The 18292-nt window shown below is 41.2% G+C and overlaps 1 protein-coding gene and 1 long non-coding RNA gene across 8 annotated transcripts in view; both read left to right on the top strand.

Annotated features, from left to right (window-relative positions):
- MAPK10 (mitogen-activated protein kinase 10) overlaps positions 1 to 5034 on the top strand; it is a 110553-nt gene extending 105519 nt beyond the window's left edge. For 4 of the 6 annotated variants that reach the window (XM_090138983.1, XM_090138981.1, XM_090138982.1 and 1 more), the window contains 4 exons: positions 519 to 643; positions 1952 to 2015; positions 2719 to 2796; positions 3701 to 5034. In XM_090138983.1, coding sequence (XP_089995109.1) covers positions 519 to 643; positions 1952 to 2015; positions 2719 to 2796; positions 3701 to 3843 — 410 coding nt within the window. In that variant the 3' untranslated portion in view covers positions 3844 to 5034. The remainder of the gene's footprint in view (positions 1 to 518; positions 644 to 1951; positions 2016 to 2718; positions 2797 to 3700) is intronic. The other 2 variants (XM_090138985.1, XM_090138986.1) reach the window with 1 other exon arrangement.
- A 3749-nt stretch (positions 5035 to 8783) lies between these two features.
- LOC149918143 (uncharacterized) lies at positions 8784 to 13637 on the top strand. 2 transcript variants are annotated; one of them, XR_016466408.1, is made up of 3 exons: positions 8784 to 9496; positions 11499 to 11658; positions 13431 to 13637. It is a non-coding gene; the product is annotated as an uncharacterized LOC149918143 (long non-coding RNA). The 2 variants fall into 2 exon arrangements; XR_016466407.1 differs by lacking the exon at positions 13431 to 13637 and adding an exon at positions 12771 to 12986.
- The last annotated feature ends 4655 nt before the right edge of the window (positions 13638 to 18292 follow it).

Below are 18292 nucleotides of genomic sequence, written 5' to 3'. Positions count from 1 at the left end.
TGTGCTTCTGCATCACTATATCAACCATGTCTTGCTTCAGTAATTCTCTGAATAATATTGGCAGTTCCCTTTGATACTGCTTTTACTATCAGATGAGAGACTGATATGTTACACTTTATACGATGTTCTTCTTTACGTTTGTTTTTTCTTTCATGTTTTCTGTAGTGTGCTACAGAGTAAATTATACTGAGTGTGGGATTCCTTGAAACATGGTGCTAGAACTAAGAATTGCTGGTGTTTTTCACATGGGCTTAGGCAGTCTTTATTAAAAACTCCAGAAAACAATAATGATTTAAAAAAAGAAGGAAAAAAAAAAAAAAAAGAAAAGATTATGGAAAGCTGAGTCTGTTCTGATAGGCACAGAGCTTTGTGTTACCTTCAGGTAAAATCCATCATGGCACATCGCAGAGCTCACCATCCATATAGGGCTGTGATTTTCCTATAACCTAGTTGTTCTTTCCCTGAGGGCAATAAGCGTGGTTGCCAATCACGGTGTTTCCATGCTGTCTGTAATGCAGCCAGCCAAGCTCGGGACCTGCTGTCCAAAATGCTGGTTATTGATCCGGCCAAGCGTATATCGGTGGATGAGGCCCTGCAGCACCCATACATCAACGTCTGGTACGACCCCGCCGAGGTGGAGGCGGTGAGTGGGGTGCAGCTCTGTGCTGCAGGCTGGAAAAAGATGGGGATGGTGCATGGGTTCCTTTATGGCTGCTCAATAACAACCATACTGTAAAGAAAACTGCTCGTGTCTGTGCTCCAGGATGTATGGAGGGAAGAGGAGAATCTATACAAAATGCTGAAGCCTAGAATCAACTTGTAGTGGAACGTTAATTCTAAAATGATGGATGGACTCATGTGTGTTCCTGGGCTATGGGATGTGGTGTAACATGCATGGGTATAAACTCAGAGGTGTTTGAAAGTGGTGTATGGTACCATCTGCAGTGATAGAAATCCAACTGACAGCAACAGGAATATAAGGCTCCAATCCCTGTAGAACAACAGCAACAACACAAATCAAATTTTGACTGCATGAGTTTTTTGCACAGTACGTGACTCAGAGGTGCTCTGCAGGGAATGGGTTTGCCATCTACAGAGCCTTTAATTGTGTACTTCTTTTCATAGAATCACACAGAATCACTCAGGTTGGAAAAGACCTTAAAGATCATCGAGTCCAACTACAACCTAATCATACTACCCTAACTCTAGCAACCCTGTTTTAAATCATGTCTCTGAGCACCACGTGTTTTTAAACACATCCAGCGATGGTGACTCATTTAAAAATTCTTTAAAAAATAAAAATAATAATAATGAATAAAAATTCATTCTTTAAAAAATATAAAGTTTCATCAGTCTGAAATGCAAACTAAGAACTGCAGCCACTTCCATACAACCATACAGATGTATTAGTTTCACAAAAGCAAGGTCAAATATCCCACTAGTTTCATGTTTTGTTTCTTATATACATTAACTATAGCCTGTGTTCTATTTGTGGCCCAAAACAATTCCTCTTCACTCAGTGCAGCCCAGGCAAACCAAAATATTGCTTATTTGTGAACTATGATATTTAACACACAGCCTTAAAAATGTCAGTACAAATTATTCCAGACTGCTGTCTGTTTGGTGCTCTGATTGTCCTTTGCCCATACAAAAGTTCTGTGTATGGGATTTCTGGGCTCAGCACAAGCAGAATGATGACAGCACTGACCGGATTCCATTGCAGCACAGCTGTGCCTCACGTTCCAAAGAGGATGAGGGAGAAGCACTGTCCACGTTAAGAACTGATTTCCAGAGATGATGATACTTTTAAAATTCACGTGTCCGGGTGTTTTGCACATGTGGGATGATGAATAAACTGGGAGAGGAGAATTTATCTTTACCTAAATAAGTAGTGCTAATTATTTATGGTATAGTGAAAAATGTACTGAGTAGTTTTGTTTCTCTTCTGCAGCCACCCCCCCAGATCTATGACAAACAGCTGGACGAGCGGGAGCACACCATTGAGGAGTGGAAAGGTGCGCACAGCTCAGAGTTAGGTGAACAGGTCCCACCCCACGTGCATCCGTGTAACTCCTCTGGAACTGCTGCTTAATAATGAAAATATTGCATAGGTTACCCTGAAATTTGCCTTTCCCTTGGAAATGACAACAGATACAAAGAGCACAGTAACACTACTTTCTAGAGCAAATTCTCAGCCAAAAGATGCTGTTTTTCAGCATAATCACCACCATTACTTACGCATTTTCAATAGCAATGAAGCCAGCCTGCATGCTGCTTTTGTGAAAATCTGCATGGCCTTACTTTTGGAGCAGCCCTCACAGATACAAATATCCTGGGTACTGTCATTATCAGTGCAGATTACATTGTTTCATTGAAATGTTAAGTTACCTCCTAGAAAATAGGGTGCTGATTTAACAGGAGGGCTCGCCGTCATTTTTCTTATAGCAGACAAAGTTGTACTGCTCCGTTTGTAGGTAAAGCAGCGTGAAACAATGAATGTGTTCTAGTGTAGCCCTGTTTGTCTCAGTTCAGCTCCAAGAAGAGCTGGCAGTAGAGGAGAGGGTGGAAGAGAGAGAGGTTTTACATGAGCAGAGCTGTCAAGACTTATGAGGACAACGTAGTGTTGGCCTATGGGGGGCACTGTTTCATCAGATAATTTTGTTGTTGCTGATCATAAGCCCAGTTCTTGTTTGTAACTGTTGCAATTCTCTGTTCCAGAACTCATCTACAAAGAAGTAATGAATTCTGAAGAAAAAACGAAAAATGGCGTAGTAAAAGGGCAGCCGTCTCCTTCAGGTACTCAGCCCCAGTGAATAGCATGGATGTGTTTTCTGTGCTGACAGAAAGAAAGTAGAAATAGCTGAAGCATTCGGGTGCACCAAAAGTTATAGAGACTAATTTCAGAGGTTTCAGGGCAACTCAGTGTTTTAGTGGGTTGAGCTTTATTAATGGAACTGCAGTGCCATGTTAATGCCTGAAATGAGGTCTGCTTGGAATTTTGGGACTGAGCTGCCCTGGTAATAATGGTAAATAATATTTATGGATGCGACTGATGTTTTGTAGTGCTACTGATAACTTCATAGAGGGACCTCATTTTGCAGAGTTGAAATGATTGTGAAGGTTAATGCTGTCATTTTACAGAGGACAGGTGAACTGTGATTCGCAAAAAAGCTGTTACAACCAAAATCCTGGGCTTGGGCACCCAGTCCTTAACTAAGAGAGAAAATGGCTTTGCCTCCCCACACCTGTGTCTGCCCTGCCACCAGATGATCTCATACAAGCCCATGTATTGGAGAGCTGTTGTGTTTGGTTGGTTGGGTTCTGTTGTTTGTTTGCACATTGAGTCCTCAGGCTGGTGCCCACATGATCGTAGCTGATTGTTGGGTGTTGGTAGTGCTGAGGAGACTGATAAGGAGTGATAATGATGGTATGCAAAGCAAAATAAGATGGCTTGATGAGAAACCAAGGGATATGATATGGCATGGCATGACATGGTACCTCTTCCAAAGAGACTGCTGAGGGGGGAGAGTTTCTGGTTCCTGATATTACCCAATGTCTGAAGCCTGTAGGGCCCATTTCCTGCTCACGTTGTTCAGAATGCTCTGAACATCACCACAGGGTTGCCTTCTCTGCTCTTCGACCTGTGAGAGGTTCCGGGGTTTCGGGTTGAATCACGGTGGTGTTCATTTTCGTAGCACAGGTGCAGCAGTGAACAGCAGCGAGAGCCTCCCCCCATCCTCATCGGCCAACGACATCTCCTCCATGTCCACGGATCAGACGCTGGCGTCCGACACGGACAGCAGCCTGGAAGCGTCGGCGGGGCCACTGGGGTGCTGCAGGTGACTAGCCGCCTGCCTGCGGAACCCCGCCTTCTTCAGGGGGTGACGGCGTCCAGAGGGAAAGCAACAGAGCTAAGGGACGGAGGGAAATAAAATGCACAGATTTAAACGAAACAAACAAATCTTTTCCGCCTGCTTCTCCTACAGAGCTATGTAATGCAGCTCAGCTCAAGTGTGTATGTAACTCATAGTTGCTCTGCTTCGGTCTTCTGACGATGCTTTCTGGGGTGGGGGAGGAAAAGGATTCTTCAGATCCTTTTTTTTTTCCACCCTTACAAGATGCAAAATTAATGGCTGCAAAACCAGCAACCCACAGCTGTCCTCTCACGCTGGCATGACAAGGTGCGCAGTGCCACTCACAACACACCAGTGCAGATCTGCCCTCACTCTGCTCTGTTGTCTCCTGCTCCCTGGGGCAGGTATGGATATACGGTTCGGGATGTGCAGATAGGGATACACACACATTTTTTCCCCAGGCATGTGTGCCTATAGGCACAGTCTGCACTCATACTCAGTGCACCACACAACTACATGGCCCATCTGAGGTGAGCAGCATACATACAGGGGTGCTGTTACCCATGTAGATGTCATGGATGAGGCTGCACAGCTTGTGCAATGATTTGTGGAAGTGAAAATAACCACACTGAGCTGTGGCTCCCTCAGACCCTTGAAGATGTAGCACCAATGCTTTTGCTGATAGCTGTATATATACTTAAAGTCAGTTTGTATTGGAGGACGGTGCTGCAGAGCTTCACACAAAGTCTGTGAATATTGGGAAGAGTTCTGATTTTTAGAACAGATATGCTCAGCTAAGAGCAAGATGGAAGGAAGCACATTATGTATTTTTGCAAGGCATGGGGAGCAAGAATGGAGATTCTTTGTGCATGTGTATGCCCAGAAATATTTATATCGTGAAGCAAACTTCTCCTGTCCATATTCAGTGAATTATCTTTATTTATAGAGGGACTCACTGCTGTGAGTTCCAGATATATTTGTGTGTTAGGGGACATTACAGGGTTGGGGAACAGACAGACCACAGTCAAAAGGACATTCAATGTTTATTTTTGTATATCTTCGTTTTTACTGAGTTCAGCATTGGGATACCTGCAGCCCTCTTCAGCATGTTTGCAACCAAGAGACGGTTTCTCCTTTATGTCATTCCCTTGCAGGGATCTCCATCACTGAGCAAAGACCACCCTTCCCTGGCTATCTTTGGCCATTCCTTTGCTTGTGACAAGCCATCCAGCTTCCCAGAAGTGTTACCAGCTGTGTTACATGGAAAAGATGCAAAGAGTGGGTCTACAGAAAGGGAATGTTTTTCCAAAAAGTCAACAAGAAAAACTGTTTAGAATATTTTATTGGGCACTTTAAATTCACCAGTTATGAAGTATTCCAAATTCTCTTCCATTCTCCTGGAATATAGCTGCTCTGTTGGGTGGCTCACACACCTGCTGTTCTGCTGTAGAATAGGAAAACAATTGGAGTAGCAGGTCAGATTTTCTTCAAAGGGAAGAAAACAAGAAATGAACCTTCTCTCCAGGGTGCTGAGGAGGAAAGATATGAATGCATATGAAGTCATTTCAGACCTGGTAGCAGATCTGTGCTATGTGTCTGTAGGTTGTTGCTGCCAACTGTAGGACATGATGTGGTTTTTTTCCTCCAGGGATATTTTGGTTGATTTTTGAGAAAAGAAAATACAATTAGGTCTATGATTTTCAAAAAACTCGTAACTAACTGTGAAAGCAATAATTTACCACTGCTAAAAGAGCTAGCAATATTCTTTCTTAAGCCATGAAGCATCAAGTCGTTGTTTGGTGATGTGACGCTCACTTCAATGCCAGTGATCATAAAAGTAATCAAAGCAAACAGCAATGCTTTGTAAGCGTGAAGGCAATAACACCACAGTGACTTCCTAGCAATAATGAAATGTCTCACCTCCAGATTTTAATCATCATACCTATAAATAGTATTTAGATAACCAGTACATTTTCCCCATTCCTTAGTTTGCACCATTCTAGTGTGTTATTTGACCCCTCACCCTAAAGAAAACTCTTAAGAGGCAGAGCTGCATGTAAGAGAAAGGGCAAAAATTGAACAGATGCAGAATGTCAGCATGAGGAATATGCTGTTCATCACCAGCCGTGCTATGGCTAGTGTTGTGTCAGATGCGGTAGCAGAAGGGCCACTTACAGTGGATGGGTGCTTGCAGATCTCCCATGTTTTACACTGAGTCCCATAGCATAATTTGGTCTGGTTTGTGTTCAGGAGTGCTGGGCATCAACCTGGGAAGCACAGGATATGTTCTGCAGATGGGCAATGAATGAGCCTATAGCACAGAATGTATACTGCTGTGTTCCCAGCAGCCAATTCTGCTAACAGCAGTGCTGCACAAATGTTTTGTGGCTACCATAGGGATGCGTATCAAGTTTCACAACTAGCATGTGCTTCTGTCTTGTGTTCAGCAGTGCTCAACACAAGCGCATGTTGAAGTGCCTTGCTGAAATGGGCCCATAACAATGGCTGCCTTTGGTTTTGGCAGTAAATGAGTTCATCTCCTCTTTAAGAAGCTCTGTTTGCAGGAGGAGACTTAGGGCTGTCCACATTGGACACCAGAAAAAAAGCCATTGATAACACAAAGCAATAGTCTCTTTTGGTCTTGGTCCTCATGTGACCCTGGCCACGCTGCGTGGTGGCTGCCACATAGGGTGTTTGTGTCTGTAGGTTATTGCTGCCAACTGTATCCTACAGGAGAGTGTGTACCCTCCAAGATGGATGACGCTGGTGACAATCTGTAGCTATTCTAAGGTGCAGACAGGATATTCCTTTCAGATCCTGGAATTTGGAGACCCTTCTCTTCAGGTCCTTTTCTTTACTATCCCAAAGCTCTGTGCAACGTGACCATAGCAGATGTATCTTTTTTCTTCCTTCACAGTAACCTTCCAAATCTACCTCTTCCATTACATGGTCAGTACATACGAGTTGAGAAACTATTTTCACCTCATTCTCAAGTTTGCAGCTGTAGGTGTAATTACAGAGATGTAAAAAATTGGTAACACAGAGGTGTAATGGCAGTTTTTTCAAAGCGTTGAGGCACTGAAATGGCCAGCAGCCTCTTGGCAGAAGTGCAGCAATGGCAGCACTTGTTTTTTAGTAAGAGTTGCTCCTGAAAGACATCCTTACTTCCCTTTTCTTTTTACTGATGAGTTTAACTGAGCATTGATTTGCTTTGAGTTGATGGAAGGTTGCGTGCATTTTCAGTCCAGCGGTAAATTTTGACATCACTCTTCAGATGCTCACTCATCAGCCAGAATAGTGTATGTATATTCCATCAGCATATAGTGCATCTTCAGTGATTTCAGGTGTTTATTTGGATTGGTCACAGACTGAAGTATTTGAATGATGCTGTTGCTGGGAACCCACCCAAACTTCAGATTTCCACGGCATAGATGCATACAGGCATTTGTAGCATATAAAGGAGAGCTCAAACTGGAGTGCAGTATGGTAACTTGTCAAAAAAAAAAAAAAAAAGAAAGAAAGAAAGAAAGAAAGAAAGAAAGAAAGAAAGAAAGAAAGAAAGAAAGAAAGAAAGAAAGAAAGAAAGAAAGAAAGAAAGAAAAAAGAAAGAAAGAAAAAAGAAAGAAACATAAAGCCTAGTGCTGCCCTACAGCTCTACTGTTTATCCTCTGGCAATGATCAGTTCCTGCCTGATGCTGGCTGACCTCAGGAAATCATGTGAGCCAAGTGGTAATGTCACTACACCATTTTTGTACTTTTATAACAGAATCTGATCATAGGTATTTACATTCATTTACATAGCTTTACTTTTAAGGTTTGGGCTAATAATCCTGAAGAGATGAAATCTGTCAGTGTGCCTTTAGGAATTTTTTCAAAACGTGGCCACGACACTGATTTGGACTGTGTTCTTCTTTCCCCTCAACTTATTGGCTCATGGAAATATGCCAGTAGTCAACGTTAGAACTGCCAAAGGGAGTCAGGCTGAGCACATTTCACCACTACAGAGTAGAAATATTTTAATTTGGAATAACTTTTAGAAGCCACTTGTATGACAAATGTTGCAGGATTTTACATGATCAGAATCAACAATTCTAATTTCAGATGTGTTTCTTTTTATGCTTAACGTTGTTTCAAATTTCTGTGTGAATTCAAGCATACAAAATAATGAAAATCTCTTTCCCCTAAAGTTTGTGAGATGAAAACAATGTATTTCCCAGCAAATTCTGTGAGCTTCCAGGGAGGGCACTATGAAAGGAAACCTGCAGGGGTGAATCAGCCTTTCCTTTTAGGAGTAAGTTGTGTATGTGTGTGAAAGAAAGAGAAGTGCATGCAGGTGTGATTTTTAGAACACCAGTGCTGTACTCATATTTGACCCAAATTCTCATTGTGGATAAAGAGTGTTGTTGTGAAATAGCAGCACATCTTCAAGGAGCTGAGGTCTGTGCTTACTGAACTTCCACCACCTCACAAGGGCATGAAGGTTCACTGACTGCGAGCTCAGAGTGACTTTGTTCATATACACATGCATGCAGAAAGAAAATCGTTGTGCACAAGGTCTGAATATTCCACAAGTCAGTAATGTCTTAATTAGATGTTTGGGGGTGCAGGGCAATTAGTGAGTGTGTCACCTTCACTGATGAGCTGGAAAATAGAGCTGTCCATGGAACTGAGTGCTGAACGTATTCGCAACTTTGCCGGCGCAGCCATTTTTTTTTTTCCTTCCTTGTAATTTTTTTTAATTATTATTTTTTAAATTAACTATTGATTGCAGAAAATGAATGGTTTAACTTCATTTTTGTTCAGGCTCTTTGACCCATAGCAAGTTTGAGTTCTAAAGAGGGTTTGATTCGACAAAAGAATGTTGAAAAACTCCACCTGAGGCTATTGGTGCCTTCTTACCTGAGAGTGAAAAGCTGAAAAGCACATACTGAAGGAGGACAGTCATTTTGAGAAATAAGTGTATCCCTCCCATGCTTGTCATTTTGGACAGGTACGCCTGTCTCTTTACTAATTTTCACTGAATGGGGCCATTCCTGTCTTCTGGAAAGCAAGGTATTTATGATGTATATAGTTGTATGGACTTTTTTTTCTTCTGTAACTAATATGTAATCAACACATGACTTCTGTTTGATCTTTTACAATAAGGCCACTGTATGCCTCAACACGGTTGACCTCTGAGCTTTTCCTGAGTCAGCCACATGCTGCAAAGGAGGGTGCTGGAGGGTTCATTGTACATATAGAAACATGTATAGTTAGTAAATGGAGTAAGTGGGACTTCTGGCCAGTATGCGTTAAAGCCACAACAGTAACAGAGCTCCAGATCTTAACGAGCAAACCAACTGTTCACCTTGCCATGTCCGTCCTGTAGCAAGACCTAAGCTGCACCTGCCTGTAGTTCTGCATGATCAGACTTCAGAGTATAACCAACACGGTCTGTAACGTATCAATGTTGATAAACCTAGTTTTAAAAAGAAAAAAGAAAAAAAGAAGAAGAAGAAGAAAAAAACTAACTAAAAAAACTCATCCAACAAAAGAAAATCAACAGTTGAGAACCCAGACTGGAAGTGGAGATGTGTCACATTGTGTTAAACAGTGATGGCTGAAAGCAGTGTCAGCACCAATGGACTGCAGTAGTGACGCCTGTAAGGATCCAACTTTATTTCTGTATTGTTCTGTTCTTATCCTGTTGCTTTTGACTGTCTGTTGTTCCCTGTGCAGAGTACAGGGGAGAACTTTGCCTCTGTCATCCCTGTTTTATGGGTCAATGTTGCATCTATTATTTCTGATTTCTATTCATTTGGCAATTACCAAACCACAATGGGAACTTCATTTTCCTCGTGTGTTGGAAGGAATCCTGTCAGAGCTACTCTTGAGGACACTTCTTACTGCTGCCCTGGCTCCTGTCGGCTGAATGACTTTGCAGCATTCCCAATAAACAGCACAATGCAGCAAACCATATTGATTGAGGGCTTCATTAAATGTGTTGTGCATCAGTACTCACTGGGGCTCAAAGTCACGCAGGGACAGGACTCGGTTAAACATGGTATGTACTCTATGCATGACGCCTATATTACACCTTTATGACCTTATAGGGGGAAAACTGCTGGTCTTTTAGATGTGGGTTCGGACTGTTTTTTTCTGGAGCAAAGGTGTATGAATCCCTATGCCAAACACTGCATGCTCCTGCCCAGAGCAGCTCGCAGGAGCTGAGGCAGTGCGTGGGCTGCCCAGGGGCCATGCACAGAGGTGTACCTCATGCTGTCTGAATGTTTCCTTGCCAAAAAGCCTGTATGTATGTCAAGCAGGGGAGACCGTGGCTGTTCTATAAGGAGTGTTTGTGTTGTTTACTTTACAACAAGCTTTGCTAATTAAAATAGTGTATTCTGGAGTCCTATGTGAATGGCATGAGGGGTGTCAATGACAAAGAGGCAAAGTACATTCACCTGCTGTCCTGTTGCTGTAGTTCTCACTAGGGGACTCAGCTGTAAACACGTGGGAACTGCCAAGTTTGCAAAATCCAGTTAGTTCTCTGGCTGATGCATTCCATGGGCTTAACTCTGCCAGCAACCATTCATTTTAGAAGGCATTTAGAAGGCTAAGAGTGTGTAAGGGCACCTCAGCACCCATCAGACTCTTTAGTTTTACATAGCTTAAGTTTATTCCTCTGGTTCACAGACTAAAAATACTGAAAAATTTGCAAGGTGATGGGACAGAAGGAAGGAAAGCTACCATCTAACAGCTATTCCTTCTCCCATCTCTATCCCCCTTTATACATTTATGTATAAAACTAAACCAAGCAAACGAAACAAAGAATGAAAAGAAACACACAATTTGCAGTCACTGTGGCTGAATTTTCACACAGGTGTAAGCATTTCACTCTGTTTCAAGTAAAAAAAAAAAAAAAAAAAAACAGAAAAATGAGGGAAGTGCTGCCTTTTAGAAAAAAATGGCTTTTCCTCCCTTCTTGCACAAGATCTCTGCTTCGTCCAACTGGGTCAAACCATCATACACAATGCACATTTTTATGTTTGGATTTATCATAAGATTTAAAAGACAACCACAACAAAGGGGTTTGGGAAGGGCTACAGAACAAAAATGGGTTTAAGTACCTTGTAAGCAATATCAAGGGGGAAATTCTTAAAAGTCCATAGTTAAGTGATCTTTTAAATTAACATACAGAAATGGTGCTCTTGCTCTAACTTGCTAAAATAGGAGAACTTTCAAGGTTTCTTGTTCTCCCACTTTGTGTATGCAGATTGCCTATACTAAAATGCAGTACAAACCTCTGACTTCATTTGGCAAGGGAAATTTGGATTTGTGATTTTTACTGCCAAATGGGAGGGGTGGAGAGCCACTTGTTATTTTTACTGGCCAACATCTGAGAATCTTGAAGATCTATCCTTTCTTGAGAAGTTTGCCCTTTTTAGGACTTTTAGAACTTCTATGGTTTCAGTGATTTACACATCATTGAATCCCTATCTGAAGCTGTGAGTGTGATTTCTCTTCAAATAAACCCCGAGCCCAAAATTCTACAAAATCTGAAGTTGTATTTGAATATGACAATCTGATAGAATACTCCTTGCTATTATACAGCAGTACCTATATAGAGGCAGATCAGCTTTGGAATTGTTCTCCTCTTGTCAGCTGGTGTGATGGCCCAAACACCCTCTGGTTGGTGAGGGTTAGGGTATGTTATGTGCTGGTGAGCTGCAGTGAATCAATGAATCAGAGCTGAAGGATGGAGATGGGACAATCTCTGCAAGCCTGCCACTCCCTCTGCATGGGACAGATGAACGGGACAAAGGTCAGTGAATGAACTTTACACTTAAACTGGTGAATATTCACTATGGTGTTGTGATGTCCATTTAAACGCATGGACCTATTCTCAGTTCCCTCACTTCTGGGAGCTGTGCACTGGAGTTACTTTCTAATTCAGTGGTAGAGCTGAAGTTTTACTTCTCCTGTGATACTCTTCACCGGGGGCAGCTTGGTGTTGGCTCTGTTTCTATCTATGTGCTAATGTTTAGCTAGTGGCATTATCACCGGTTCCACTCGCTGCCCTGTGACTGAGGCTCTCCCTGAGCACACACAGATGAAGCCCAAGCTTATCTCACTTTCCAGTATGTTCTCCCAAGTGCCCACAGTTGTGCCAGTGTGGAGCCTGAATTGTCAGTCTGCTGTGCCTCCAAGAAAACATCACCATACATATCACACAGCAAGGAAATTCAGCTGTTTAAATTAATACTGATGTAGGGAAGTATCTATATCCCAGTTTAAAATGAACTACTGGGTAGGAAGAAGTGTTGTTTGTCTCCTGATGGTTCTCTGTGATGTCCTTTCCACCTTTCCAGGAGCACTTGCATGGAATAATAATTAGGTGCTGCAGAAAACAGCTGGCTTTCTTAATATATCTGCTTAATGGACAGGCTGAGGCTTTTGTTAAGAAAGGCTCATTACAGGAAGTGTAATTTTGGCCTTTTTAATGTAGATTTTAGCCTTTCTAGTATCGTTAGCTCAGAGCTGATGATGGGGCCTTTGACATTTCTGGTGGCTAAGTTTGAAGTATAAATCCTTCCTGCCTCTACTTCCAATCTAACATTGGAGAAGAAGGGGAATTCTCTTCGATTCCTGCAAACTCATTTAATATATATTAATATTTAAAGTAATGATCTTAAATATTTCCACAACTAAAGTAACAGTCCAAATTCTCTTTCAGAAGCCTAATGCCACGTATCAGATGAAATATATGGTACAAAGCCATGCCTGCTGAGCATGAGTCCTCTATTATTTTTAATGTATGCATTTCTGCATTGTTAGTACACAGTGGCTTAAGGATTACTGTGGTTCTCTACAAAAAGAAAAATATTCATATTTGGCAATGTGAGATGTCTCATCAGCTTTTTCTTTTTTTGCCAGAAAGGAGGGAAGCAACATCTCTGAAACAGCCCTGCAGCATAGCACCACACTGCTGACTGTGGGTAGGCGAGTGGGAGCATGTTGGCCAGGCTTCAGCAGAGTTGGAATCATTCATTTTATTTTTCTGATCTCCTTTGCTCACAACATCAAGACACTATTAGTGGAAAGGGCGATAAAATTACAGTATGTACTGTCAAATAGTTCATTTGTCAACAGTCGTGGGCCATTTCTGAAGTATATGAAATAAGTTTCAGTCACTCTTATTGGACATAATTACTGGCATTGACACAATGATAGAATAGCTTTTCCATCAATATTAACACTGGGTTTTTGAGCAGTTAGGGCAAGGATTAATTTAAGCGCTTACTTTTACTGCAAAAATTCCCTGTCATCATTGTGTAACACTGAATTGGGAGGGACTGTATTTCCACTTCAGATTTGCACTCTGCTGCAATCAGTTCACTGGAACATCCTGCAGCTGGGGAAAAAAAAATAATGTAATAAAATTTGTATGTGTGCAATGCGAACAGGTTTTGCTAAGCTGACAAAGGATGGCAACCATAGTTATTCCACTATTCCACCTTTTGCATCATTGGAGGAGATTCTTTATGCCAACTTAATGCTGCACTTATTTTACTCCTCTGAATGTGGTATTTGCAGGGCTGTATGAACACAGCTGCTCCATTGATGGAGGAAGATGCTTGGTATGGGAAGAGAGTGCCACCTAAAGGCAAAAAATGTGCTGAAGGTTCCACCTAGAGCCAAAATCAGAGAACCCTACAGCACATGAACCATCTGCTTGTTGCAGTTCTTCTCCAGCCAGACTGACACTGGGGAGCTCATCGTGTTCTTGGTGGTCTGGAACATTTCTTGGGCAATTCGACATTTTCAGTAAGTTTTCATTACACTGTTTTGTTTTCCAGTAGAACTTGTGTATGAATACATTCATACCCCTCCCCATGGTGCAGGAGATGACAACAAAGCCCTCATATGAGCAAGTGGCCAATGGTTGTAGCATTGAGACAAGTGAGGGTGTGCACAGATTTTGCCATCATCGGTCAATTGGTAGTCCTGCAAATGAAAGGAAAAATAATAATAATAATAATAAAATTGGAAATCACTTTCTATTAATTTTCAACTCCCTGCTCTCTATTCAAACTAAAATTACAGATAAAAACTTCTTTCAGGACAACATGCAGAAATACATCTCCATAGACATGCTAAGCAAATAAGCACCTCTTCCCTTCAGTTAGCTCAGCCATCAGGCATTAGAGTTATCAGACAAACACCATCATGCAGAGAAATGGCTTTGGGTTAAGATACTTCCAATGCAAGTACCTGCTCCATTTTTTTGTTGGTTGTTGGCTTAGTGCTGTTGTTTGCTATTTTTTTCTTTTTCCAACCAGTTTAACAGAAAGGGATTCTCTGAGACTACCTTAAATACACCTTCCTCCAATTTCTTCTTTTATGGATAAATTATACTGTGTTTAGCACACTGCGATTCCCAAATGTTGCTAAATTCAGTTTGCTGTTCTTCGAGGACTCCTCTTTGGAGAGCTTTGCCCTAGTGGCATATGGACCATCTCCAGCCATTCTAGCTATACTTAAGAGGTAGCATCATTGCTTGATTTTTATTAAAAAAAAAAAAAAAGGTATGGTAGAGGAATCTGCCATCCATGTTCCTGGTGTTAGTGGTTTTGGAGACCAACTAGTATTAGTTCCAATGTGATGTGTCATATAGTAACATTCTTTTCATTATTCAGGAGCAGTGTATGCCAACTGCTCCCAGTGCCATCAAAGTATACAGAGGTCATTGCTATCATACTGTTCATCATTCCTTGTCTCCATAAAAATTTCTTCTAGCAGTGGAAACAGTCACAGTGGCAGACTGAAATTCAAACTCAGACTTATCTCCCATGAGTAATGCTGATTTCAGCTAAGATTTCCTTCAGATCTATATAATTGAATCTTGATCCCATACAAAGTGAACTTAACATTCCAGAAAACATTAATCTTGCCCAGTGATAGAGTTAGCATCTTCTGGTTTTAAGTTCTAGTGCATTTATTTATTAGGGACTAACTCTGTCAGATCAGGAAATGAACTCTCCTAAAGATAATGGCATTCAGCAATTAACACATCTCTCATTTCACTATGTCAGAGAAGCTGCTTAAAATTATGTTTACATCCAAATTCCAGTTACTCTGCCTGTGAGTGGTATATTACAAGCCAAGGAAAAAAAATGGTACTGCATTAGCATTGTGTGCTTGCTACAAGGAGGTAATGGCTTCATAACTCATGGTGAAGGGCATGTGGGAATCAGTATTTTAACTGATTTTATGGTGCAGAAGATATAGTGTTGATATGCAAACAACAGCTACAGTAAATGCACCTGAGCTTTTTTTCTTCCCCCACAAAATAAAAAAAAAGTGGAAGAGCAGTCAGAGGAGTATCAGTGTAATGAAGCAAAAAATTGCAATTAATTTGCAGTTGCAATTCATTTATCAAGTTAAATAGATTTCCTAACCTTTTTTTTTTTTTTTTTTTTTTTTTAAATAAAGCTGAATCTACTAATTCCCACCTCAGGGCAATGAATTTGTATCAGGAGTTTCTGTAAGTGTGAGTTACTGCTGTGTGTTACTTAGAAGCTCACATGGCAGCACCGAGTGGGTTCAAAGGCTGGGTGTAAAAAAGAAAATGATAAGGTATGTATGCTGTAGTTGCTTTAAATGAGTGCAGTGTTTTGGGGGAAATATCCCTGGCAACATTTTGGCAGGATGGCTGGCCTTTTTTCACAACACAGCACTGAAATATGGCCTCAGTGTTGCCCCGGGGTCACTGTGCTGCTGAGGATATTTTGCATTCTTTTCCTCTCATGCTTTTAGCTGCAGAGGAGCTCAATTTTCTCTTTGGAACTAATAAACTAACTAACAGTAGTGACTTCTTCCAATTACTTGAGTCTTTATGTGAAATAGTTTGTTGTTTGTTTGTTTGGCTTTTTTTTTCCTTTGGGGCTTTTCTGTTGAAAGAAAACAAAGCAAGTTGTTAAGGAATGCAGGACAACAGCTGTAGCCAAGCTGTGCAATTAATCGGGACTAATGAACTGATACACTACTGGATGCTGAGCAGTGGGCTGGAACAGCTCTGACACTGCATAACTCAGCTCTGGTGCTGCATTCAGTGTTCTGAGCTGCCGAATGAATGCCCAAGAGCCGTGTGGCTGCAGCCATCACCACTGTAGGAAATATCGCAACTGAGCAATGGAACAAACCAATACCTGCTAACTGGGAACAACAGTCTTATTGTAGCAAAGGGTGATAAATAATATCAAATCAAAGGCAAGATCCTGTATTACATGTGCTGTTCCAGTGTCAACCTTCTGTGACCTTGTGTAAGATTACCCCTAGAAAACACATGTGCTCATCAGGGAGCAGCAAGTGCAGAGTTAGGGATGGTCAGCACAGCACGCATTTGTCCCCAGTGTGAATTACAGGCATGCTGGTTCTGCAGTGCAGAAGAGTAGCTTTCTTTCTTCATGAGAGAAGAACTCAATTGCTGTGTGGTGCTCTGAGAGTGATTACTGTCTGGGGAGTAATGGCTTTTGATGTCAAATAATTTGACTTGCAGGTTTTGCTTCGGTTGGCACATTCTGTTTTCCCTAAGGTTCAGTAATATGAACTGGAATGTTTTTTGTCACGCAGGCTGAGAACCAGTCTGTGGTTTGCCTGCAGGACGCCACCTCGATCAGACTCCTGTGGCTTTGACCTACCCATACAGAGTGTTTCCAACTTAAAAGACTGAGGCGGGCAGCTCCTGAGGCTGGGAAAGAAAATTATTGTTCTTCAGCTAAGCAGGACTTAAAATAGCAATTAAAAGGACTAGCATGAGGGTGATAAAAGTACAAGGTGTGTATCTGTACCTTTTAAAGTAGCCTTTAAAGTTTAAGCCTTAGTCAGGATAAACCTCCTCTTTCACTATCTTGGAGGAGATTTGGCAGAACAAGGAGTTCAGAATCAAAGGTCAAACTTCATATACAGATGGAGGCAGAGAAATAAACGGTTCAGTTGGCTAAATGTAATTTTTTTTTCCTGCACATTAACTCAATAGCAAATGAAGCAGTTTGGGCCTGTTTTTCTTTAGTTCTGTACCTGATTCTGTTCTGAAGAGAGGAAGAGGTAATTGCAAGTGTGATACAGGGACATGAAAACCCTGTCCTCTGCTCTGCAGTCCTGAAACTTCCATTTCATTCACCACCAGAACTTCATGAAAAGTGCATTCATTTCAGGAAATGACTTATCTCTGTCTCGTATCCTAAACTAATTACATTTTTAGAAGGAAAAAAAAACAAAAAGACTCTGAGTAGACTTTGAAGCTTCTCTCTGAATAAATACTCTGTGTATATTATTGAAAGTCAAAGCAAGTCTTTCAAATTAGAACCATGGTGTTGACTGCATCCTAAAATTTCACCTCCTGAATGCTGCCTCTTCGAGACGATTATTATCATCAAATGCAGTGCAGTCATGTCTAGGGATTGCCCACAGGTTAATAGCATAGAGAATTTCTAAAAAGTTGCCTTGCAGATCAGAGATATTGGATGTAATGTAGTTTCTGTATTGTGCAAGTACTCCGGGTGGTGGTGGTAGTGGTAAACATTTGACATGATACAATGTTTATAGCTACTTCCTCTACAAGAGAATTAAAGATTGTATTATATACCAAATTAGAATGCAATTTACTGCCAGGATTAATTCTGCTGATTTTTTTTCTAATACTTTGGTATTTGAGAATGCCATGAAAATGTTAGTTATTCTTTAGTATTCAGATTATGACTGTGTCTCTAATAACCCAAATCCATTTACAACTACAGCCCTGAGGAAAAGCCTTGTTTTTTTCTCTAGGCATTGTTCACAAATAGTCTTTAAACAAAGATGTAACCTTTATGTTCTGAGAGATCAGATTAGAATGGAAATAGGAAGATATTCTGGTAAAAAGCAAAAAGTGCTTCTTGTGCTGTATCCTGACCACTTGTCCTTCTACAGTTTTGTTTAGGATACTAAATAGGAGTGAAATATTTCCAGCAGTGCCTGAAGTTTCAACACCATCAGGATATTCCTTCAACCAATAAAAATAAATCAGGTATTATGAAGTCCAAAATGAGATACTGGATACTAAAACCAGACTCTTCTGAAGTAAATCCTTACATTTCATTTAAGTATATATTTATGCTGTCAAGATGCCTATTTTGTTATCTGCAGCGTGTTCCTGTTTCCCCTACAGATATCTTCTGAGTGTTGTTATGAACAGAGGTTGCTACTGCTCTTTTCCTGTCTGCAGAGCCCTGTGATTCCCCACATCAAAGTGCTACAACTCGGGACTGGCTATCTGTAAGCATACTTAAACACCCTGCAAATGCAGTTCCCTGTGTTCAGAGCTAAACTTCCTTGGATGGCAATACCTCCATTCAACATCATGTGCAAAAAACCCAGCATTTCCTCTTCCCCACTTGTCTTTAGAAAGAATAAGA

Source organism: Phasianus colchicus, chromosome 4, assembly GCF_987193195.1.
Source record: "Phasianus colchicus chromosome 4, bPhaCol1.hap1.1, whole genome shotgun sequence".
NCBI classification, from domain to species: Eukaryota; Metazoa; Chordata; class Aves; order Galliformes; family Phasianidae; genus Phasianus; species Phasianus colchicus.
The sequence above is the reverse complement of the archived record's forward strand: the minus strand, read 5'-3'. Positions and strand labels throughout refer to the sequence as shown.